The sequence below is a fragment of the Rhinopithecus bieti genome, unplaced genomic scaffold, assembly GCF_001698545.2.
Source record: "Rhinopithecus bieti isolate Rb0 unplaced genomic scaffold, ASM169854v2 scaffold_35291, whole genome shotgun sequence".
NCBI classification, from domain to species: Eukaryota; Metazoa; Chordata; class Mammalia; order Primates; family Cercopithecidae; genus Rhinopithecus; species Rhinopithecus bieti.
In genome coordinates, this window is record NW_016814978.1 from 818,710 (window position 1) to 844,804 (window position 26,095).

At 35.4% G+C, this 26,095-nt stretch overlaps 1 protein-coding gene across 1 annotated transcript in view; it reads left to right on the plus strand.

Annotated features, from left to right (window-relative positions):
• Window positions 1-26,095, plus strand: part of LOC108515736 (syntaxin-binding protein 4-like) — a gene marked incomplete at its 3' end in the record, with an annotated part of 80,538 nt that overhangs the window by 15,551 nt on the left and 38,892 nt on the right. The window contains exons 2-8 of the mRNA XM_017852859.1: window positions 1,097-1,174; window positions 1,623-1,744; window positions 6,277-6,409; window positions 15,018-15,124; window positions 15,302-15,512; window positions 16,481-16,559; window positions 23,369-23,460. Of these exons, the coding sequence (XP_017708348.1) occupies window positions 1,698-1,744; window positions 6,277-6,409; window positions 15,018-15,124; window positions 15,302-15,512; window positions 16,481-16,559; window positions 23,369-23,460 (669 nt within the window). The remainder of the gene's footprint in view (window positions 1-1,096; window positions 1,175-1,622; window positions 1,745-6,276; window positions 6,410-15,017; window positions 15,125-15,301; window positions 15,513-16,480; window positions 16,560-23,368; window positions 23,461-26,095) is intronic.

Here is a 26,095-nt window from a genome sequence, read left to right on the forward strand (position 1 = left end):
CTCAAAAGTAGTTGTTTTGTGTTTGGCGCCCATTCAGTTCATTTACAGAAGAATCTATGATTTCTTCTGCATACAGTGGTTGAAGAAAAGATAGGATGATCCTCTTGATTTTAGTCCTCAATCTCTCAGTCTTGTTCTGCCTAGAACTTTTTGTTTCTGAGTCCTCAGTTTCTCTGGGATTCTTTAAGATACATTCCTCCTGCACCTGTTTCCTAGGCCAGAATTTTGTTGTGAATCAGTTGCTGATGTGCTGCTTTTCAGAGGATATCACCTTTCTTTAGCTTAGTATGCCATACAAATATTGCCATTATGTGTGTGCTCAGACTTAAAAAATGTTTAAGAAGCACTGCCCTAAATTTTAGCTTCTTCAGCCCTCTTGTTACCAATTATCACCCAACCATCTATTTTTTATCTTCCAGAAACTTGTTCAAAATTTTCATCCAGTGGCTCTTTTCCCATTTACTCTTCAACATTCTGAGTTTATACTGTTTGTAACTCTTTACCCTAAGACTTTCATATTAGTTGACTCTTGGGAGGGAAAGAAGATACGTGCCAAGGTCAAGATGCCATTTTTAACTGAAAATTGGGTTTTTTTAAAGTTTAACTTTGTTAAGCTATAATTGATTTACAACAAACAGCAGATATTTAAAGTGGACATTTCATAAATGTGTCCATTTGTGAAATCACCACAATCAAGGCACCCACTGTACCTTTGTAGAAACCGAGGCTTGGAGAAGCCCGAACTTTCAAATGAGAACCCAGGCCTATCAGATCTCAAGGTCCATCCTGTAGACTATAACCTGAGTTCTAGTTAGGAGGAGAAGCAGATTAAAAAAACACTATTTTTCATTTGTGAGGGAAAACCACACAGTCTCTGAATCTAGCTCCTCATTTCTTCAGGAAGAGAGTTGTAGTAAATGATCCTAGTGTCTTCGTCAACTTTAAGTTCCTTTGCTTCATTCATGTTTCTTATAAAAAGGTGGTAAATCTCTGTTCAAATACAGTTTGTTTTAATTTAATGAAACTGCACTATTCTCTGTAATTTTCACAGTGGAACAATATAAGACATTAAAAGCATATTTTTTTCTCTTCATAGGAAAGCCATTTAAGAAGTTCCTGGAATAATATTAGTCAGAGTACTATAGGATCTGCAGGAAGTGCCTCAAGATAGTTGGTAAGATAATAAGAATTTAGTTTTTTTCAAATGCATTGCATAATTACTTTTCTGACTATAAGCTTCATAGCCTTGTGCTCGCCGGAGACATTTTCCTCAATCTTTAATTATTATATAATTTTTAAGCTTACCAAGGGTGGAAGTTGTAATAATTACCTAAAGCTTAGCTGTATTCTTCACTTTTGCCAGAGAATGAAGATTTTATATAGATATGGATATTCATAATGATGTAAACATATACCTATCTAATGAGCTGTCTTTACACTTCTCAGATGTTATTGTCAATAGCTAAAATGCCATAACTCAAAATACATACAATACATCTAACATCTATACACAGGCTTATATTATTTATGTGCCAAGTGTATATAATGTTTTAATGAACAGTTGGAATCAAATTTGACAATTTTAAGACCTGACAATTTATTTTCTACTTCTTCAATCCTAGGAAAAGAAGAATTTCTAGACTCTTCATCAAGATCTTCATTTATACAGCTGTTAAATCCAAGGCTACTGTGAAAGCATGAATAAAAATACATCTACTGTAGTACCATCCACTCTACTTGAAAAGTAACTTTTAAATTTAATACATTTTGAAATATAGTTTGAAATATGTAAACTATTAATGAACATTTGATTAAAAGTTTTTTTACATCTAGCTCTCTAATGTGGTCTAGGATAGCAGTAATGAGTAGTAAGTAAAGTAATACATTGAATTACCTTTCAGTGTATAGAACACAATCTGCATTCTCTTTAAAGTCATCTGTACAGGGCATGGTAGGGCATGCCTGTAGGGCATGCCTGTAGTCCCAGCTGCTCGGGAGACTAGGACAGGAGGATAGCCTGAGGTTAGGAGTTTGAGGCTGTAGTATGCTATGATTGCACCTGTTAATAGCCACTGCACTCCAGCTTGGCAACATAGCCAAGACTCTGTCTCTAAAAATAATAAAAAATAAACAATTATAAAATTTATTTTTAAAAACTCTTCTGAGATTTCTTTTTTAAATTTTGACTTTTTAATATCTATAATATTTTATAATTCTGTTAAAAAATTTGATAAAATTAACTCTTGGTGACTAACAAACCACCCTAAAGCCCCTTAAAACAATAAGCATTTATTCTTTCTCATGATTCAGTGGGTTGGTTTAGCAGTTCTGCTGTATACCAGATAATGTAGGATGGCCTCATTTACATCTTGTGAGGCCTCAGCTAGGAAGGCTGAATGGCTGAGGTCTCTTTAGAACTAGTCTGTCATTCTTCAGGAGGCTGGCTCAAGCTTTTTGCCTGGTGGCAGAAGCACAGGTGTTTTCCAAATATCCATTTTCCTCACATTTGCTGGTATCCCATTGGCCAAAGCAATTTAAATAACCAAGTAAAAATTCAGGGAGTGGAGATATAGACTTAGGTTTTTTGTTGTTGTTGTTGTTGTTTTGAGACGGAGTCTGGCTGTGTTGCCCAGGCTTGAGTGCAGTGGCACGATCTCGGCTCACTGCAAGCTCTGCCTTCCAGGTTCACGCCATTCTCCTGCCTCAGCCTCCCAAGTAGCTGAGACTACAGGCCCCCGCCACCATGTCTGGCTAATTTCTTTGTATTTTTAGTAGAGACAGGGTTTCACCGTGTCAACTAGGATGATATTGATCTCCTGATCTCGTGATCAGCCCGCCTTGGCCTCCCAAAGTGCTGGGATTACAGGCGTGAACCACTGCGCCCGGCCTAGACTTAGCTTTTAATAAAAGGAAGCAGTAAAGTCACATTACCAAGATGCATGCAAACAGGAATGGGAGGAATTGGTGGCCGTTCTGAAAACATAAAACATACCTTTAACAAGGTATATTAAAAAAAACTTGCTCTTAGTCTAGTCTTCACTGTGTGCCCTCATTCTCTTTATAAAAAGTTGTTTTTATTCTTGGTCCTTTTGTAGTGCTTCTTTTTGCTTTATATAAAATAAATATACACATATATAATATATGTACACATGATAATTATATATATATTTGGATTCCACTCCCCAGAATATTCTTAAGTAAAAGATATCATGTATACTGTTTTGACTTTGCCTTTTTGTTTTAATGTATATCCTGGTGATCCCTTCATATCAGTTTATAAAAATCTTCCTTGTTTTTTGTTATAACTGCATAATATTCTATGGTGTGGATTACCATGGTTTATTCAGCCAGTACCTTATGGATGGACATTTGTATTGTTTGCAATTTCTGGTGAATACAAATTATGCCAACATGAATAACCTAGCAGAGAAGTCATTTTCTATTTTTTGCCAGAGTATTTTTGGGATAGATTCCTAGAAATGGAATTGCTGGACCAGAGGGCTGATTTTTGTTAGCGGTTACCAATTTATCTCTTTAGAAGTTGTACCATTTTGCATTCCCACCAGCACTGTGCAAAAATGCCTCTTTTCCCATAGCTTTGTCATCAGAGTATGTTGTTGAAGTTTTAAATTTTTATTGGTCTGGTAGGTGAGTAGTAGTATCTCTGCAGTTTTAACTTGTAATTCTCTTATGAGTAAAGTTGAGCAGAACTATTTTTAATATTTAATGGGAAAAAAGTATATAATCTAAAATTTTAACAATAGAAGAGTTTTAAAATAAGGTCCTAGTCGTGTATGTAAATTTTATGCTGCCATGAACATATAAATTTGTGTTTAAGAAGAACTTTTAACAACATAGACATGGCTTATAATAATTCTGGGTAAAAAAAATGAGATCTAAAACTGTTTAAGTAGTACAATAGCAATTCAGAAAATATATGGATATTCAGAAAATATATGGATAGATTTATACAGAAAAAATATTAGCAGCACTAAACTGCTGTGCTAATAACACTTTGTTGGGATTAGAAAAGTACGTTCCTGTACTGAAACAATAATATATGCTGGAGATAGTTTGTGCCCTCAGTGAAGGACATTCACATTTGGAGGGTTTAAGAGTTAGTGGAGAGATCTAATAAGGCATCTTACTTCTCTTGCTTACCTTCTCTTTCGTTTCTAGGCTTTACTCATTTATGTTTTTGCAATCTACTATCCCGTAAAGAATGAGTTTATTGGCCAGGGGCGGTGCCTCATGCCTGTAATCCCAGCACTTTGGGAGGCTGAGGGAGCGGATCACTTGAGGTCAGGAGTTCGAGACCAGCCTGGCCAACATGGTGAAACCCTGTCTTTACCAAAAATACCAACAATTAGCTGGGTGTGGTGGCACATACCCGTAATCCCAGCTATTCAGGAGGCTGAGGTGAGAGAGTCGCTTAACCTGGGAGGTAGAGGTTGCAGTAAGCCGAGATCACACCACTGCACTCCAGCTGGGACACAGCAAGACCCCGTGTCAAAAAAAAAAAAAAAGAATGAATTTAGGGTGCATTTGGACCCTTGGACCCTGTCCTCTCTGCCTGTTTTCTAGCTGACTGACTATTGCCCTAGAAACCATATAGACCTCGCCAAATTAGAGCTGAATTCAGTATACCTGTAATACAGCTCTAAATGATGGTATACATGGAGAGCAAAATATCAAAAACAGGGAGTGGTATATGCTTTTAAAATTTTCTTTCTTCTTTTAGAAATTATTTTTTTGAATGCAAGAGTTTTCTTAAAGATATTCTTAGAATTTCTATGGTGGAAGCTAAGAAAGCTTTTCTAAAACTATAATCATGTAAGATATGAAGTAACTCTTTTTTTAATAGTAGTTTCAGTTATTCGATGTTTTTGAAGATAGCTGGAAGTCCTATATTCAACAGTGACTCTAATACAACAACAAAGTAGATTACATATCACATTTTGCCTCTGAGGTAAGACTGACTGGGCTCACTCTTGGGCCATCAAGTTAACCTACCTGAATTTTGGGTCCTTTAAAAAAATAAGGATAAGAATCTTAAGGATTTTATAAATATTAAATTAAATGTCATTATTTAGGTATTGTTTAGCACAGTACCCAGTACATAATAAGTAAGCAGGCAGCCCTCAGTCTTATTTCAAACTTAATTCAAGTTTTGTTTGACCAGTAAAAGTCTCTGGTCTGACCTGGGTATTCAGAAATGCAACTTGGATATTCCTTTTGCAGGACTTTTTTTTACAGTCTCTTCTTTTCCAATGGCATTGCTTTTATGTCTGGCAGAAATTACAGTTGAAACAAGTACTTTGTACCAAGAAAATATTCTTTCTAAATTAAAAAGATAAATTTTGAGATTCAAATGGAAGTCGTATTAACTTTGCTTTAAATGGCCACAGACTTGTCTTTTAAAGCTACTTACTTAAAATATTTAGTTTTGAAATTCTTCAAGTAGTCTAATAACCAGATAAAAGCAAATCTTTTCCATCACCTTTAATACATTTTTGTTCTACTCCAAAGAAATAAGCATTATCATTGTAAATTCTTTTTGTTTTGGTTTTGTAGATAAAATTAAAAGTATAGGCAAGCAAACTCGTTTAATTGCTGTTATGTCACCATACTTTTAAAAATGTCATTGCTAGTTAAGTACTAAGTATTTTGAGTTGTCTGGATCAGGGGTCCCTAACCCCTGGGCCGCAGACTGGTAGTAGTCTGTAGTCTTTTAGGAACCAGGCCACACAGCAGGAGGTGAGCTGAGGGCAAGCGAGCATTGCTGCCTGAGCTGTGCCTCCTGTCAGATCAGTGGTGACATTCAATTCTCGTAGGAGCACGAACCCTTTTGTGAACTGTGCATGTGAGGGATCTAGCTTGCGTGCTCCTTATGAGAATCTAGTGGCTGATGATCTGTCACTGTCTCCCCTCACCTCCAGATGGGACTGTCTAGTTGCAGGAAAACAAGCTCAGGGCTCCCCCGATTCTACATTATTGTTAGTTATATAATTATTTTATTATATGTTACAATGTAATAATAAAGTGCACAATAAATGTAGTGCATTTGAATCATCCCGAAACCATCGCCTCTTTGCACCCCGATTCCCTCTCCAGCTCCCATGGAAAAATTGTTTTCCATGAAACAAGTCCCTGGTGCCAAAAAAGATTAGGGGTCGCTGGTCTAGATCTAAGAATTTGATTTAATAAGTAGTTTAAAGAAAAAAATAGGTACAGATCTCTAGACTAACCTGTGTGTGCTAATTTACTTTATCTTAGGGATCCTGCCTTTCAGATGATTACAATTACCAAGGAAACAGGCCTTGGTCTGAAGATACTAGGAGGAATTAACCGGAATGAAGGCCCATTGGTATATATTCAGGAAATTATTCCAGGAGGAGACTGTTATAAGGTAAAATATGTCCCCTGCCCACCAAAATACAAACAAAAGAACTACCAGTGGTGAAGTTTATTTTTTCTTCTTTATTAGTGAATTTATATCCACTGTGACCATACCTCAGTGAAAAATAAAAAGGAACTAGGAGATAAGACTGTTGCCCTCGAGGAGCTTTAAACTAAGAAATAAATAGGTTATTCTTATATGAAAATAATAGATCTTTCTGACTGTAAGATAAGGTTATTATTTTTAAATTACGTGTTACTCAACTTTTATCCTGTATCTGATTGAGATAAATTATATTTGATGACATGTTATCTTTCTACTACTTTGAGTTTTTAAATTAAGTTGGATCAGTAGAACTTTAATTACATTCATTTAGCCTCTACTAAATGCAAAACAAAACAGAAACAGCAAACAAAATCTACTAATTTCTGAATTTGCAGTTCTTGTTGAGCTAATGAGTTTTATCACTCATTTAAAACCAGAAAATGTCTTTTTTTAGAAATTAGAAAGTCTTACTCTCCTCTTCAATGTAAGAAATATGTTATATAATGAGCTCCCTTTCACTTTGGTTAGTAGGAAGCTGAGACCCAAATTTGAAGCACAACCCCAGCAATTTAACAAACTGGTTACTATATTTGAATTCTCATCTCTTCTTGGATTTCATTGCTGTATTCTGTTTTACTAAAAGTGATAATGGTGTCATTTTTTGAAAATTGGTCCCACTTTATTTTGAGAGATATCAAGATATAAAGAATTTAATAAAATTGTATTAATAATTAAATAATTAATGAAAATTAATAAAACCATTCTCCATTTGATTGCCTCCATTTGATTTTGGAGAGATATCAGATATAAAGAATTTAATAAAATTAATAATTAAGAATTAATAAAATATTATATTAATCTCAAGCAATATAGCAAGAGAAAGGATCTTCTTCTTCTTTTGTTCTTGTTGTTTGGTTAAGTAAACAGTCCTACTACTTTTACCCACTGCCCCATCCATCCCCCACCACTGCAAACACTTGTTTACCAAGCAGTTTATCTTTTCAACTGGATTTTTTTGTCTTGTTAGGGAAAAATTCCGTTTTACCAATAACTTCCAAAATAGTTGTAGTAATTTCAGTTGCTTTACGGTTGTTCAGATAATAAGGCCTGTTTTAAATGTACTTTCTAAGTGTTATATAGGCCAGGCATGGTGGCTAATGCCTGTAATCCTAGCTTTGGGGAGGCAGAGGCAGGAAGATTGCTTGAGCTCAGGAGTTTGAGACCAGCCTGGGCAACGTAGAGAGACTTGAACTCTATTAAAAATAAAAAAAATCAGCCGGGCGTGGAGGCGCGTGCCAGTAGTCCCAGGAACTTGGAGGCTGAGGTGGGAGTATTGCTTGAACCCTGAAGATCAAGAGCAGTGAGGTGTGATCGTGCCACTGCACTCAAGCCTGGATGACAGAGTGAGACCCTGTCTCAAAAAAAGTATTATTTAATAAGTTTAATGGTATAATTTTTTGGCCATTAAATTTAAATTATTAATCAACATATTTAAAAGCTAAATTTAAACAAATCCAAACAAACCAAAAATTGAGTTTTTTTCTTCCAAGACTTGAGGTGTTTCTTTTCTTTTTTTTTTTTTTCTTTTCTTTCAGACGGAGTCTCGCTCTGTTGCCCAGACTGGAGTGCAGTGGCGCGATCTCGGCTCACTGCAAGCTCCGCCTCCCAGGTTCACGCCATTCTCTTGCCTCAGCCTCCAGAGTAGCTGGGACTACAGGCGCCCGCCACCAGGCCCTGCTGATTTTTTGTATTTTTAGTAGAGATGGGGTTTCACCGTGTTAGCCAGGATGGTCTCTTATCTCCTGACCTCGTGATCCGCCCACCTCGGCCTCCCAAAGTGCTGGGATTACAGGCGTGAGCCACCACGCCCGGCCGAGGTGTTTCTTTAGTGTTAAAGCTGAGAGGTGTGTGTGTGTGTGTGTGTGTTCAATATAGCTAAGGCATTTCTTAAACTACCCTTGATATAATGCAATAATAGATCAAGGTACCTAACAAATGATAAGAATTTGTTTGCTTGCTTTCTTTTTTCTTTTTTTTTTTTTTTGAGACAGAGTGTCACCCTGTTGCCCAGGCTGGAGTGCAGTGGCACAATCTCGGCTCACTGCAACCTCCACCTCCCAGGTTCAAGCGATTCTGCCACCTCAGCTTCCCGAGTAGCTGGGATTACAGGTGTGTGCCAACACACCTAACTAATTTTTGTATTTTTAGTAGAGACGGAGTTTCACCATTTTGGCCAGGCTAGTCTCGAACTCCTGACCTCAGGTGATCCATCTGCCTCAGCATCGCAAAGTGCTGGGATTACAGGCGTGAGCCACCGCGCCTAACCTAAGAATTTGCTTTTAAGACAAGCATGAATTTGTGCTTGTTTATTACGATGAAAACTATTTGGAGTTAGAGTAATAAATTGATAGCAGTGGTGCTGAACGACTCTTTGTCTTCTGTCAGTGATAGCAAATTAAGGAATTATTCTTATAATATATACTTTTTCTTAGAATTTCATTGAAAGAAGTATTAAAAGGCAAAATTTTCTCATTGACTATATTCTCTACCTACCACTAGAGGGCAGCACAGAGCTGTTAATGTTCTTTCTAGCTGGTCATAGCTGACCAAAAACAGGCAAGATAGAAAAAGGTGTAGGAGAAGAGGACCGGGGACAATGGCTCATGCCTGTAATCCCAGCACTTTTGGAGGCCCAGGCGGAAGGATCCCTTGAGCCCAGGAGTTCCAGGTTGCAGTGAGCTATGACTGCATCACTACACTCCAGCCTGGGCAACAGAGCATCTCTAAAAAATAAAAAATAAAAAAACGTATAGAAGAGTAATTTTCTAGTGCTTACATTATTTTTAAATATTTTCTCAAGATGGAGAGCTGTATGCATATGCACATTTATTCTTCAAATACAAAATTGATATAACTATTTCAAAACAATGTATTAATAACGATACATTTACTGTATTCTAAATACTGGTTTAACATGTTATAAATTTCTAGTCTGCACAGAATTTCTACATAGTATAATCTGTAGAATAGGAAACACAAACTCATAAGGTTATCTTAATGAAGTTGCTGAACTGAGTAACAGTTAATATTTTTTAAATGCATATGAATGCTTTAACTTTCTGTAATTTTAACATTATAATGTTTCATAATTAACAATATAGGCAATCTCAAGCTTATAGCTAGATTATATTTCATTTATATTTGCAAATCTTCCAAACTGTAAGGGAGTTATTGGGACTCAGAAGGACTTTTCTTTAATTATTCATGGTTTGCCACCACGTACCCCAAATGTTTTCCTCCTGGAAAATATGAGAATGAAATACTGGTTTAGTAGAAGCAAAATATTATGTTTCTTTGAGAAACATATCCAGAGTTCAAATATGGGATATTATGAATACATCTTTTCAGTTCAAGTAGAACCGAGATTTCCTCAGCTCTAAGAGCTAGAGGCGCCCTATAAATTGAGAACAACTATATTAGTTGATAAAGTTAAGGAAATAAGAGAGGTCCAAGGCCCTTTTACCCTGTCAGCTAGTCCCATATCTATCTGGGGTCAATCCTAGACCCTTTTTCTGGCCTAGACACTCCTTTAACCTTTATACCCATATTCAATTCCCTGATCAACACTTTTGCTTGGACTTCTTAAGGGTATCTCAAACTCAACATTTCTGAAGCTGAACTCATAACATTTACATCACACCATATTCTGCTCATCTCTTCCCAAACAGAGTCTCTTCCAGTTTACCTAGTCTTGGTGAAAGACAGCCAGGTACACAAAGTCAGAAAATTTATTTCCACTCCCATAGCACTATTCAATTCATTAACACATACCATTGACTTTCTACTCTCTAAATATCTCTTGAATCCATCAGTCTTCTTGATCTTCATTCTCATCACTGGAGCTTAAACTGTCATCAGTTTTGAATCAGCTCTTTCAGTAACATTGTTTGTTCTCATGTGCCATATCTATTTCCCTCCCAACCTGTATCTTACTAACATTTGGTTGCCTACAAGGTTTCATATAGTGTGGCTTCTGCCCTCTCCTTCTCTGGCTCTCTATCACTATGCATTTTCTCAGTTCCTGAAAGGGGCCAATTTTTTTTTTTCCATGTCATATGCTGTTCCCTTAGTCTGGAAACAGCACTCCATTTTCTTTCCCGTATTATTTCGTTATCGATTCAAATACTATTGCCTAAGGATTGTGTTGCCTGCTTTTCCCCAGTCTAGGCTAGGTTTTATTTTTTCTATATATGCTCCTAACTCCTGTTCCTTTCCTTTGTGTCACCTATCTCAGTTTGTAATGATGTGTTTATATTTATGATTGTTTAATCAACTCTGCCTGAACCACAAGACAGTGTTTCTTAAGGGCAAAGATGCTCTCTGATTTTATTCACAGGAATGTTGTTGGTCTTTGGTGTGGTGCCTGACACATACATACTTGCTCAGTTTAAATTTAGGAATGAATGGTCCCGTAGTCATTTTGTCACATTTCCGAGGATTTCTGATCTACTTATTTACCCTTCCACTGGCACCATTTGGGCTTCACACCAAGGTACTTTCTCCTTGGGCCTTTGTGTCAGATTTCCGACAATACTTTAAAGTTCTCAAATGTTCATTTTTATTTCTTTCTTTTGTTGCTGGTAATATAGGGAAAGTAGACAGAAATCAAAATTCTCTCTTCAAATCTGATAGTATATTTCATATTTTCTTCAGTTGGTTCTAAGACATACATTAAAACATACACATATAAGCTATGCATGCGCACACACATATATAACATGCATATATCGGTATGTAATATACTTCTGAGTGTGTGTATATATGTAATTTTTCCTCTTCTATCTCTGAAATTATAGGTCTCACAATCAATGTCGTCATGTAATTGGTGGCATTGAAGTAGGACATATTTAACTTTCAGAGGAAATCTGTTTTCATGCTAAGCATAGCGCTGGAACCAGGGCTAAGGCTTTTAGATAAATAGCAAGATCAGGCTTCTGGATGCTAAACTATGAAGAAACCAGTCCCACTGGTGGGAGCTGAGGAAGTAGCAGCCAAGATGGTTCCCTTTGCAGTGTCACTCTCTATATTCCTTTGCCGTTATAATTTCTGTCATAGCTACCCTAATTTCCTCAGACTGTTTCTTGGCCCCTTTTCACCTACTGTGAACTTACCGTGTACCTAGCACTGTGCCAGGAAAATAACCATGAAAAGGACAGAGTTCTAGTTCTGCCTAACTGAAAGAATTGGTGATTCTGGCCCACTAAAAGAATCATTGCCCCTAGATTGGGAGTTGCTGATTTAGTATATTCTAACATGAAGGCAGGGAAAAGCGGATGTGTAAACATAAGGACCATACAGATTAAGTGCAATCCTTTAGGTAAGTAAAAGTGTTTTTTGAGCAAAAGACACAACAATTAAGTAAATCCTGGGGAACTAGAGAAAACTTGCAGCAGAGATAGTGTTTGAATTGGGCTGTGAAGTTTAAGTCAGAGTTTATCGCAGAGAAGTGGGAGGGTAGATGGTGGCATTCTAGATGGGAATTCATATGTGTAAAAACATTGAGGTTCGAAAGACCGTGGCTGATTTGAGGCACATTCTCTGAGAGTAGAATGAAGAATTTGTATGCTGGTGTGGAAGGTGGATGGTGAAGCTAGAAAAAATAAGTTGCAGTAAATTTGTTGTGCTGGGTTTGGGACGTTGAGGAGTTTCAGCTTTTCCTACCAGTTGGCAACCACTGAAGGTTCTCAATCTGATGAGTAATATAATTAAATTTGCTATCAGTATGAAAATTGTCCACAACAGATATGGAAGTCTCATTCACCACATCTTATTTAACATCTATAATGTGGTATAATTTATACATGTTACTTAATTCTTATAGCAACCTCGTGTTACATATATTTATCCCCATTCTACAGCTAAGAAAATGGAGCTTCATAAAAGCTAAACAACTTCCCTCAGTTCACAATAATAACTGGAGTTAAAAGAAGGTTCCTGTCAGTCTACATCTTGTAAAAGTATAGGAAAGGAATCTTAAGGCTTACAGAAGGACTCTTCCTTAGTATTAGGTATAATGAGTTAGTTAAATCAGAATTAGGCTGTATAGATGGCTTCTGATAATATTGAAATGTATTATTTAGAAAACTATATATCAAAGTCGTAATATAGAAATGAATAGTACTGGTCTTTTTTTAACAGAAGTGTTTACGTGGTCAGGAATATATTATTATTTCAACATCTACATGAATGTCAATGTGAAAAATTCAGATCTGAAGTTCAACATATGAAAGTGCTTGGCACATTGCCTCGCATGTCAGGTAGTTGCTCTGTAACTGCTGAATTGAAACCTAGACTGCTTGGAAGAGATCTCAGCATATCTCTGAAGTTAGTATCTTCACATATACATTAATCCAGCTGGGGCAGAATGCACTCGAATGCCAGACTTACAAAAATAGCTTTGTTTTCATTTGCAGGTTCTGACTTTCAAACAGGTTCAGAAATTCACATGATCAGCTAAGATCTTATTCTAGGAGGCAAAGAAAAAAAACTAACTGCTATGAATACTTTTTAGAAAGAAAAAATATGTAAACACCAGAAGTCATAGTCAGAAGGCATGCTTCTTCTTCTCTTCTCTGACTCTCTTCCTGCCAGAAAAGGCTGCCTCGGTACATCAGTGTACTTTAATATAAGATGGGTTAAATTGCCTTCATGTGAACTTTTTATCTGTACTAACACTGCATGTTATGTTGTCTGACTTTGCTAACTACATTTAATCACATATTTACATAAAATCAAAATTTGTTTTCAAATTATATATATAATAAATATATATATACTATATATATATATCAAATAGTATATGTTTTTTGTTTTTTTTTTTTTTTTTTTTTCTAGGCAGAATGTTGCTTGTTTGCCCAGCTGGAGAGCAGTGTGCGAAATCATGAGCCTTGACCTCCTGGGCTCAAGTGATCCTCCCACTTTAGCCTCCTGAGTAACTGAGACTACAGACATGTGCCAGCTATTTTTATTTTTTTTGAAAGATGAGGTCTAACTCTGTTGCCCAGGCTGGTCTCAAACTCCTGGGCTCAAGCAATCTTTCTGCATTAGCCTCCCAAAGTGTTGGGTGTACAGACGTGAGCCACTGTGGCTTATATATGTTTTAAAATTAAGTTGACTCTGTTAGCTTAAGTATTTTAAATAATGTTTACATTTCAGTAGGATAGGGTCATTATGCATCTAGATTATATCATCTTTTACACAGTATTTGAGATATGTTTCTATAAAATCCTTTCATGAATGTTTTATGTCAATTTTGTTGTTTTCCTATGTATTCTTTAGTCAGTGAAAGAGATAGTACTTCATGTCTTTTTAAAAAATAATACTTATTGTTATTTAGGAGTAAAATAACTGTGAATCACCATTATTATAAATAATACAGCTTAGATTAAAGATCAGTATCCAAGGGATATATTTTAGTAGATAAGACTTTAAAGAAAGATGTTTTCTTGAATTTGTGGAAGTTACTTAAGTACCATCAAGGTAAAATCTCCCTTTTAACCATATAAGCTTTTCTGCAGTTATAAAATAATGGTTTCTACCACTGTACTAATTAATGATAAGTAGGGAAATACCTTAAGAACTGTAAAAGAAGAGAGCTTATTTTTATTTTCTGGTTTGAATAAAAGAAAAGACAAAACTGGGAAACTTATCTAACAACTACATTAACTCTTATTCCTCATAGCTCTGTCTTATTCAGTTAGGCTAGCTATGAGCAAGCCAGGCCTTAGCAAAGGCAACACCAGGCAGCCAGTTAGAATTGTCATTATTAGCAGGACATGGCTAACAATATATGCACAGCCAGCTAGGCCTTAATCACAGGGGGATAGCAGGTCTAGTAAAAAAGATGATGCTGAAATACGGGTAGGATCAATATAATTAAAATCCTTGGCCAGGCGCAGTGGCTTTCACCTGTAATCCCAGAACTGTGGGAGGCCGAGGTGTTCCTAGGCTTGAGCCCAGGAGTTTGAGACCAGCCTAGGCAATGTTATGAGACCTCATCTCTACAAAAAATTTTGAAAATGTAGAAATTTTGTTAAAAAAAGACCCTTGACTAAAGTTTTAAAAATTTCAATGTGGGATAACTGCACATTGAACAGTTTGGTGGGAGAAAATATGTAGGAATGCAGAGAAATTAAAGTAAATGAGTTTTGTATTCTGAAATAATCCCACAGTTATTTGGCCCACTTTATCACAGAGTCAGAGCTTGATCAGTCTCATAGTGCTCGGTTTTTAAAACAGGTCCCCTTTCCTGGTATACTGGCCTATGTCCTACCTGCCATATTCAGAATTCTTTAGCATATAAATTTATTCATGGAATGCATGAACCATTCCATTTTACTCATATATATTACTAAACCAGACTTTAATCAAGACATTTTGCTACTGAGGTTGTCTAAGATTTTACTTTTACTCTTTTGAAGGCGTTCTTCACAAAACTTTTCATTGCTTTAATTGCATCAATTTTTTTAAAATACCTCATTAGTTCCTTTATAAATGTTACTGTTTTTGTTAGGATGGTCGTTTGAAACCAGGAGATCAACTTGTCTCAGTCAACAAGGAATCTATGATTGGTGTATCATTTGAAGAGGCAAAAAGCATAATTACCAGAGCCAAGTTGAGGTAACTATACTACCCATGGGATAGAATGAGTCATTTAAGACATCTCCTTGGAAGCAGTAATTTAAGATGTATTAAGTACTTTATAAGAAATATTTTTAATAACATTTGAAACTATCTTGGAATTCAGTTGTACTGTATTCATAGCATATCCATAAAGTGATTTCTTTTTAATACTAGGTCAGAATCTGCTTGGGAGATAGCATTCATCAGACAAAAATCCGACAACATTCAGCCAGAAAATCTGTCATGTACATCACTTGTAGAAGCTTCAGGAGAATATGGACCTCAAGCCTCAACATTTAGTTTTTTTTCTTTTCCTCCTGAAATACTAATCCCAAAGACCTCATCCACTCCCAAAACAAATAATGCCATTTTACCTTCTTGTGAGGTAAGTCAGGTAATCTTAAATTTCTCTATGTATGTACTCCATAAATTCCCTATACATTTTTACATTGGTTATGTACATATAGAATTATTTCAGTAAAATTGTTAACAAATTAATATTTCTTTGAAAGATTTTTATTTTTTTCTATTTAAAATTTTTATGCTGTGTTTTCAATAAACATATTTTAAGTCAGCATGTCCTGTGGCCAGAAGCATGATTGGTTAGAAAATACCAGCATGACAAAATGGTTCCACAAAGATATGCCTAGATATCACTCAAAACTATGTTAAGAATGTCATATTTAGTTTCAGTTGGTTTAGTTATTTGCCATTTCTGTTCTCTGCTTGACTGAAGTCAGGCCATCTTCCTTTTGTTCCTTAGCTTCTTTCCCACACAGTGAGGCTAATCCCAGGCTAATCCAGTCTAAGAGGGTATCGCACCTTCATGAGTGCTGTAGTTCACCCAAGTAGAATCACACAAAATGGGCAATTTCTATATCAGAATTAACATACTCAATTTCTAACTGCTATATTGTCCTAACAAATTACAGTTATAGAATAAAGTGTGTATTATTTATGTCTGTGTTAGCTGTAAAATAGGAAACTTAGGCTTTTAGTCAGTAGAATAAAATTCGTCAAAGGTAACTTCAGTCTCTGGTACGTGCTGAACAGAGACAGAGTGTAAGATTTTCTGTCAGCCCCTTATACTTTGTCACTTGCAGCTATAATACTTTTAAAAGACAACATGTGTGGCCTTATATTTTGTTATCCTTGGATGTGGTAGAGCTGAAAGCAATTGTTACCTTTAATTCTGAGTTGCTTTGTTTGAAGATGCATATACCAAAATTTTAGAGGGTTCATGTTTGAGGGACAATTACTTTAATCTCTGTAACCATTCTTTTTATGTTAACATGGGCTTCAAGTGACCTACTTTAGTAAATGACATTGCATGTTCCTCATTTTCTTTCACAGATAAAAACTGGATACAACAAAACAGAACAGATTCCAATTACTTCTTCAGAAAACAGTACTGTGGGTTTGTCTAACACAGGTAAATACACGTTTAATTTCTCTTTCCCGTTTTTTTTTTTTTCAATTCTCTCTCAATGAGGAGTATGTAATGTGACTTAAGACTTCGAAGAAGGGTGAATTATGTCTTTGCTCCTTCAGTGAATGAAAAAGTAAAACTAATGTCTTTACATTGGTCCCTGTTAAAATATGACTTTTATTAGAAATTTCCCTGAACAAAGAGTTGAAATTTCAAAAGATGCATTGTCATAACAATGTTTATAAAGCTATAATAATTAATGAATTGTTTAAATCAAATAATGAAAAGTCTTCTATAAAGATCAAGATTAGGTTGCCGTGTCCTTTTAGTGCAATACTGATGAGGCATATTAAATACACCTTTCAGAAAACACATTATAGAAGGGAGCATACCTAAAGAAAAGAAATGTATCTTGTTTTTTTGGAAGAAATCATATGGATATCAATTAGAAAGGATGTCAGTATTGTTAATTCATTATTATTGATTCTTAATTACCATAAAATGATTTACTGACTTTTAAAACAATAAAGCATTAATTATCTAAGCCCAGTGTAAAATAAGGATTTTATTTGGCTGTAAGGTGTTTACAGGATCAATATCAAGAAAAGTCCCCTGAAATTATCTCCAAAAGTTAAACACAATGATAAAAGACTAAACATAACTGAAAACTAATTATATATGCCAAACTATAATGCAAATTTTTACCTGTATATTTTAGTTTTGTTTTAATAGCATTATTTATATAAGAACAGAAAAATAAGGAAGCATTAATTTAAATTAAATAGCAACCAATCTTTTTTTTGAGACGGATTCTCACTCTGTCAAAGCTCTGCCTCCTGGGTTCATGCCATTCTCCTGGCTCAGCCTCCCGAGTAGCTGGGACTACAGGTGCCCGCCACCATGCCCAACTAATTTTTTGTACTTTTAGTAGAGACAGGTTTTCACCGTGTTAGCCAGGATGATCTTGATCTCCTGACCTCGTGATCTGCCTGCCTCAGCCTCCCAAAGTTCTGGGATTACAGGCATGAGCCACTGCTCCCAGCCCAATAGCTGCCAATCTTTACAGGAGTTTATACTATATTCCATAGTGGTTTACTCCAATTTGGGGTGGTATTTACCAGTAGGTTAATAGCAATCTTCAGCCATGAGTTATATTTGCTTTTACTTAGATTTATTGACCCTTAGAAACTTTATAGTATTATTCCTCTTACATAATTTATTTCCAGTCTCTGGATGTACTATATTTATTTTAAACTGGGAACCCATATGAGAAGAAAAAGACAAATGAAACAGTCATGAGATGAACATCAAAATTGCTGGATGATGGAAGTCAGAATCCTTTATTCCTTGATTATATTATAAAATATTAATAATTACATAACATGTTTTTAACTTTCAAAGTAATTGAACTATTCAATGCCTCTTTTAACCTTTTATTCAGTAAGGATTTACTATGTTATATAGAATACAGTACAATGGGATTTATGAAGAAATTAGGATATTTTCTGTGAGATACTTAATAGTATATTGTGAAATAAAACATGGGGCTAAAAATTCTAATTATTCAAATTAGGAAACATTCTAATTTATATGCATGTGTTTGTTTATAGATGTGTGTGTATGTTTATTTTATCAAGCAGCTACTATTTGCAATTTTTTGTGTTAATCGGAGCAGGATGTGGGTGGTTTTGTTACTCTACAAACCATTCTGTCTTGTGGATGAATAACACATTTACACAAATTATGTAAAGACATGAACATAGAGGCCTAAGGAAAGAAGTAGTGAGTGCTATAAGTATGGTATAAGGAAGGCACAGTGGTTACCACCAGACTCTGAATACAGACTCAGTGTTCAAGTTCTTGCTTTCATCTTATTAACTCTGTAACCTTGAAATAGTTACAAGTTACATGGAATTGTTATGAGGATTAAACAAGATCATGCATGTCAAGCAATTATATTGTAATTAGTGCATAGTATATGCTTACTAAATTTTCCTGTTACTGATAATATAGAACCTATAGCTTAGCGTATAGCTCAGATAATATTCTAGGTCATGTTTATAGAGCAGAAGGAAAAGCTTCCAATTCTTGATTCAATTTTATGTCCTCCCCTTGACCCCCAAAACTAGTATATAACAAGGAATCTGTCACAATATGCAGAAATTAAGAAAAATTTCTTGGCAAAAGTCAGACATTATCCATATCTTGAAAAACGTGGTAAACATCAATTGATAACTGAACATAGGAGATCGTTTCAAGTTAAGGAAGCACCACAAATAAAAGAACTGAGGATGAGCTAGAGGTCAGATGACTCTAAGAGTCAGGTGTGATTAGAGCAGAGATCTTGTTAACAATAAATAATCTCAGGTAAATTTATACCAGTCGCTATAAGAACAGTGGTAGATTTTGTAGTAGAAAAATCGGTTAGTGAAAAATATATTTAAGTAAGTTATAGGTAAAGTAAATACTAAAATACAATTAAGATGGAACATTTTTCTAGAGTAGAAATTGTGTCAACTCAGTCTCATTTTCTTCTACATAAATGTAATAGGCAAGATATTTCTGGGGAGTGGAAAAAAGGCAAAATCACCTCTAAATTATCTCTAGATAATTTATATATATTGTGATCTGCATGTTATAAGTACCTAATTATAGATGGTTACAAATCAGAAATTAACTATCACTTCTAGATTTCCTCAGTTACCTGATACTAATTCAAAAAATATAAACAAATTTTAATGTTAACCTCAACAAAAGTAAATGTAATTAGATAGTCCTATGTCTGTTCTTATCTAAAATCATCCCAAAGTGTAAAATTGGTTAGAATTTTAAAAATCCACATAATATTTAAATGTTTTCAAAAACGATGCTATTGCAGAAATTTATTTCAAAATCCAGAGTTGTTCACTAGTGCTGTATATAAGTTGAATATCATGTCTGTAATCCCAGCACTTTGAGAGGCCGAGATGGGCAGATCACTTGAGGTCAGGAGTTCGAGACCAGCCTGACCAACATAGTGAAACCCCATCTCTACTAAAAATGAAAAAAAAAAAAAAAAATTAGCCAGCCATGGTGGTACACGCCTGAAGTCCCAGCTAGTCGGGAGGCTGAGGCAGGAGAATTGCTTGAACCCAGAAGGCAGAAGTTGCAGTGAGCTGAGATTATGCCACTACACTCCAGCCTGGGTGACAGAGCGAGACACCATCTCAAAAAAAAAAAAAAAAAAGAATTGTTGCATGAAGAAATAGTCATTATTTTAACTTTACTAATAGTGTAAAGACTTAATTCCTTTAGACCAAGTCTTTTGAAACTGAAATAAAGTAGTTATGGGGAAAAATATCCATTCAGAGTTCACGGTATTAAGTAAATTGTATTGATCCTTTCCTTACAAAACATTCCTTTTCTTCTGCTGCTACAAAGAGAATAGGAACAGAAGATCCAAGAGAGGCCAGGCATGGTGGCTCACGCCTATAATCTCAGCACTTTGGAAGGTCGAGATGGGAGAAATCACTTGAGCCCAGGGGTTCAAGACCAGCTTGGGCAATATTGCGAGACCCTGTTTCTACAAAAATTAAAAAATTAGCTGGGCATGGTGGCATGCACCTGTGGTTCCAGCCACTTGGGAATCTGAGGTGGGAGGATCACGTGAGCCCAGGAGGTCAAGGTTGCAGTGAGCTGTGTTCAGGATACTGCACTCCAGCCTGGGACACAGAGCAAGACTAAGACACTGTCTCTAAAGAAAGGAGAAGGAGGGGGAAGGAGGAAGAGAAGGAGAAGGACAAGAAGGAGAGAGATCCAAGAGAATAATAAGCCATACTTGGAAAAACTCACTCCCCCAGAGAGGAGCAAATAAAGAGCTTGGGGCTGAGATAGAGAGATGTCATTGGCAGATGAGGAAAACTGTCTGTGAGGGACTTTCGGGTAAAGCTACTCTGAATTGACAAAGTATGCTGGAGTTATACACAGACCCTCTTAAGGTTTTAACTCAAAAGTAAAGGTGTAAGTTGTCTGGAAAAAGATTTTGTTAAGCCCCGATTGCATATTGTTAAATGAAGGTTAGTATAGTCTTACATTAAATCTCCTTATAATACAGTGTCTCTGTGTTGATATTAATAATACTGTATACGTTTTCACAGTAGTTTTCTATGATGTTGTTGATCTTCTAACTCCTATGAAGCAGTCTGGTTTATTCCTCCAACTTTGTAGACAAGCAAACCGATTATGAAAGATGTTGAACACATTTAAGAACATTGGTCTGGAGTCACAAGAGATTAGACTCCTAACATTATCATGTACTAGCTATGTGACCTAGGCTAATTTCTTTACCTTTTCCTGCTTTGGTCTTTTATCTTTGGGATTGGAATAATAGCATCTGTGGCCACTGTGGTCACTGTGAAGATGAATGAGCTTATATAGGTACATAGTTTACTGTTTAGATAGAAGTAAGCATAAATAGGAGCTTCTGTTCTTTTCACTGTGAGATATAGCATGTTTTTTTTTTTTTTAACAGAGTCTCGCTCTGTCCCTCAGGCTGGAGTGCAGTGGCACAATCTCGGCTCACTACAAGCTCCGCCTCCCGGGTTCACACCATTCTCCTGCTTCAGCCTCCTGAGTAGCTGGGACTACAGGCGCCCGCCACCACGCCCCGCTAATTTTTTGTATTTTTAGTAGAGATGGGGTTTCACCGTGTTAGTCAAGATGGTCTCGATCTCCTGACCTCATGATCCGCCTGCCTCGGCCTCCCAAAGTGCTGGGATTACAGGCATGAGCCACTGCACCTGGCCGATATAGCAAATTTTTATGCTTAGATGTAGGAAAACGTGAGAACACATTCCTCAGTATGTCAATGTTGTAAGTGTTCCTGTCTCACCTTCTCTCATTCTCCTCTCTTCCCCTTGCTCTCCCCTCTACAACTCTTTCAATTACTTAACACTTGAAATGAATAATTCAAGCCCAGGTTTAGTCTTTGAGACCATAATCAGGTTCACTTGGGTCCACCTAGTGTTAATGTGCCTTAACTGCAGGCCAAACACCAAGCTGGAAGTCGTTGGACAAGCTTCACATATCCAAACCTTAAAGGATGAAAAATAAAGTTATCTGCTGGTTGGTCTTCCATATCATCCACTCCATGCTGATCTTTATACTACACTTTAGGTTTGGCATAGAATTTCTCTTAGGAGAGGAAAAAAATTACATGTATGTATATAAAAAAATTATATGTGTATATACACACACATACACATATGTGTGTATATGTATATGTGTGTATATGTATATGTGGGTATATATATGCATACCCACATATGTATGTGTATATATGCATATATGTATATGTGTGTGTATATATATATACACTATGTATATATTATTTTTAATTTCATAGCCAACAATTTGGTATGATTACAAAGGAGATTCACTTTTATCAGAATTGTAAAATTCTATTTAATACTAAAATCAGTCTTTTCAAAGTTTAATTCCATTTGAAGCTAAAAGTCAGCATCCATTTTTTTATGATCTTGACACCTATAAGCTATATTAAAGATTTTACATAGAATGTTAAGGATGTGTTAAAGGTTTAGAGGAAGACTATTTATTTTCATATGCACTTCTTATATTCTTAAGAGAATGCAAATCATTTTGTACTTAGAGACAGATGCTCTGAGAAATTTTAAAAAATTAAAACACTGCATAAAGATGTGACATTTTCCAAAGATTTTTCTTCTTCCTCTTGTTTCTATGTAGAACTAGTAAAATATCATTTAAAAGTGTATTTAGAATAGTGGCAATTTAGATAGTAAGATCAACATGAATTACAGGAATTTGTTTTACAAACTTTGGCATATTAAAACATACAGTATTTCAAGTTCTGGTCTTTTGTAGCATTTTTTTTATTCATGCGGTAAGGACAAAGGCTCGTTTAAATAATCAGGGTATATTGAGAAGATGTAGGAAAATGGATAAGAAGTGTATGACTTTTAGCTCTTGCAAATTCATTTATGCTACTTGAAATGTAACCTGTCTTTAAAATAAGAGATAAGATTTGTAGCTCAAAGTACAGAATCTATATAATACTTTATGTGCAAACTTGAAATGACTTGCATTTATGTTTTTTTCCAGAGTACTTCCAGAATTCACATCACAAAACACTTTTACCACTCGAAAAAATATCAACATCTTTGAACAAAAAGACTTTATCTTTTTAAGGCATTGTGGTGATGTAGTAGTGGTGGGATGTATGTTTGTCTTTTAAGTTAATATATCTTTGGGACTTCACAATGCATAATTGGCTACTCTTGTATCTTAGGACTTAAGTGAAGTCAGCTTATATAAAAAATTTAGACTTTAAAAATTACGAAAACTGGCCGGGTGCGGTGGCTCACTCCTGTAATCCCAGCAGTTTGCGAGTCTGAGGGAGGCGGATCACTTGAGGTCAGCAGTTCGAGACCTGCCTGGCCAACATAGTGAAACCCTGTCTCTAAGTAAAAATACAAAAATTAGCCAGGCGTGGTGGCATGCACCTGTAGTCCCAGCTACTCGGGAGGCTGAGGCAGGAGAATCGCTTGAACCCGGGAGGCATACATTGAGCCAAGATCACGCCACTGCATTCCAGCCTGGGTGACAGAGTGAGACTCTGTCTCAAAAAAAAAAAGAAAAGAAAAGAAAAAAGAAAAAGTTATGAAAACAAAACTAACAGCTGCCAACTGATTAGCTATAATTATTTTTGAACAGCAGGAACTCAGAACATATACTGTCAAATGAAAATTTCTGTTCCAATTAAGTTCCCAATTAATGTGCACCCTGTTGTCTCTTAGATGTTGCTTCTACCTGGACTGAAAATTATGGACTACAAGAAAAGATCTCCCTAAATCCCTCTGTTCGCTTTAAGGCAGAGAAACTGGAAATGGTAAATCCTTTAAATTTTCATTTTCTTCCATAAGACAAAACAGGAAAGAAGTACTCTCCTTCTTTGAGAGGATAAAGTACTGGAGTCATTAGTTTCTTGAAGTTACTTATTTACAATTAAAGGAATGGCAGTTTGGATTTAAATTATTTAATTCACATTTGAATTTGGTAGTTCATGTTGGTTCACTAGTACAAAATAGAAATAAAATCTTTCATAACTAAACTGGCATTTGGATCAAACAGTTTTCTCCTCTGAGAATAAGACAAATATGATTTTTACAGTCTAGAATATATGCAAAGATGTAACAAATTATGGCAGAGTAGATGAGGCTTCATAGATAATGGCAATAAATGCAATCAAGTAATAGTCCATTATTCAATTTTTTTTAAGTAAAGAGAAACAAAATTTTAAAGAACAAAATAGTCAGATGTCCACTAAATATAGAAAGATGGTGGCAATATACTAAAGCACTAAAAAATAGTCCTGGGGAAAGTGGAACATTGAGACTCTGATGTAAAAGAAACTTAAGATAATTTAAAAAGAAAAATTAAAGGCAGAAAAGCACTCGAAAGCATTTCTTATCAGGTTACCAGGGATCTGAAGGGAAAATAAGCCACTTTTTTTTTTTTTTTGATGTAAAATGAATATACTGCTGAAAGTCCACAACCTCTACCTTCCTGTCAGTTTTGAGGATAAGGCATTTTTACATTTGAGGAAGAGTATAAAAATGCGTAGCTAAAATAAGGTACACAATCTGTTTATTCCCATATCCATACCTTTGCTTGGTCCTATGATAGTCCTTTCTCATTGCCAATTTGAATCTTATCTAAATTCTAACTCACACGGGGGAGAAGATTTCTCAACCATCGGTAGATTCATGGCCCAGACACCTATAACAAAAGACAGATTAACAAGAAAATAGCATGCAGATTTATTTAATGTATGTTTTACATGACGAGAACCTTCAGAAATGAAAACCCAAAGAAACAGGGAAAACTGTATTTTTATGAACAGTCATACAGAAGTGTAATTGGAGCACAAAAGGGTATAATCTAATGGTAATAAACTGGGGAGAGCATAGCAAGGCCTGGTTGTTCAGATTCTTAACATCTCTGTGTCTTCAGAGTTGAAGATATTTCCTTTCCTCTGGGTATAGGGAGGACCTCTCTGGAATGAGGGTCTTTTAATCTGCTTTTAGGGGAGGATCAGCTGAGTTTTATAGCCCACTTCAGGGGAGAAAAGGTGAGAGAAGGTAAGAAAGACCTTCCTGCTTCTGCCGTTTTCTTAAACACCAAAGTGCCGTACTTTGAGGCAGCATGTCCTGGATTTTGTCATTCAATTCCATCTCCTTCATTCAGACTTTGCTAACTCTTATAGTTCAGACCAACATTACCTTCTTTTGCACATTAATAGCACTTACCTTCACTTTTTGGTGCCCTGTAATCATTTCTATATCTTGTTTTATCAATGAAATTATAAGTGTCTTCACCACAGACCCTGTAGTACCTATTAGTGTTTAAATAGCTGGTTTGTGCTCCATAAAATTTTCCAATTAATGAGATACTTGAGATGTTTCCTTTATACTTTCAAAATCCTGAGTATCTTTTGTAACGTGTGTTTCTGTTTGTGGCTAAAATGTAAGTTCTAGCTAATGCTTGGTCTGCAATCACTTAATAGTAACATTTTCAAAAATAGAGTGTTTGAAGTTTAAAAGCATGACTATTACATATCTAAAAATGAATAATTATTCAATGATATTGATTTAGTATACATTTCTGAACATCCAAGATGTTCATTCTTCTGGATAAGGAGAAATTTATCCAGCTAACTGCTTTACCTGACAGACTTTGTTATTAACTTAGTTTAAATTTTTCTAGCACATGATATTATTTTTAATCTGATTAATATTCTTAGAGGTATGAAAATCAAAATTTGTATTGATTCTGAGAAATATGAGTTGCTTGGCCATTAAATCCGAATTCCAGTTTTGGTTCCGCTTTAAGCCTAAACAAATTATTTTTGTGGAAAAGTAAAATGCCAGTTTTACATCAAAGAAACCCACATTTGATATAAATTCAGCCTCTGCTCTTAATCAAGATAGACTTGTTAATTTTATTTAGTAGAGCATTCTTTTTTATCAGAATTTGAAATTATATTTCTCTTAATAACTTTTTTCCTAAAATCTACATTAGCGTCTGTCCACCCCAATTATTTCTTGAGCTACTCTTCTTGTTTTGCATAGTTACATATTAATGTCATAATATCAGTATCACCTCAGCTTGAAATAGGTCCTTCTCTTGGTTGCTACTTTGTAGACAGATTCAACTTTATTGTCCATTACGTTTTAACATATTCCTATTCAGTAATAAATAAGGCCAATGTGATCAGGTATTTAAAATAAATTAGTATATATTTTTCATCTTCTATAAACATTACATGTGGCAGCTCGAAAACTGGTGTTTTAATAAAATTTCACAAGGAAAGGATGTTTGCTAATTATGAATTTATTAAGTAATTAGCCTACCTGGTACAATTTTAAGGAAAGCAGAGAGGTTAGAATTTGATTAAGGAAATTACCTTTCAAGACAATGTCATATATATATATATATATATATATATATATATATACACACAC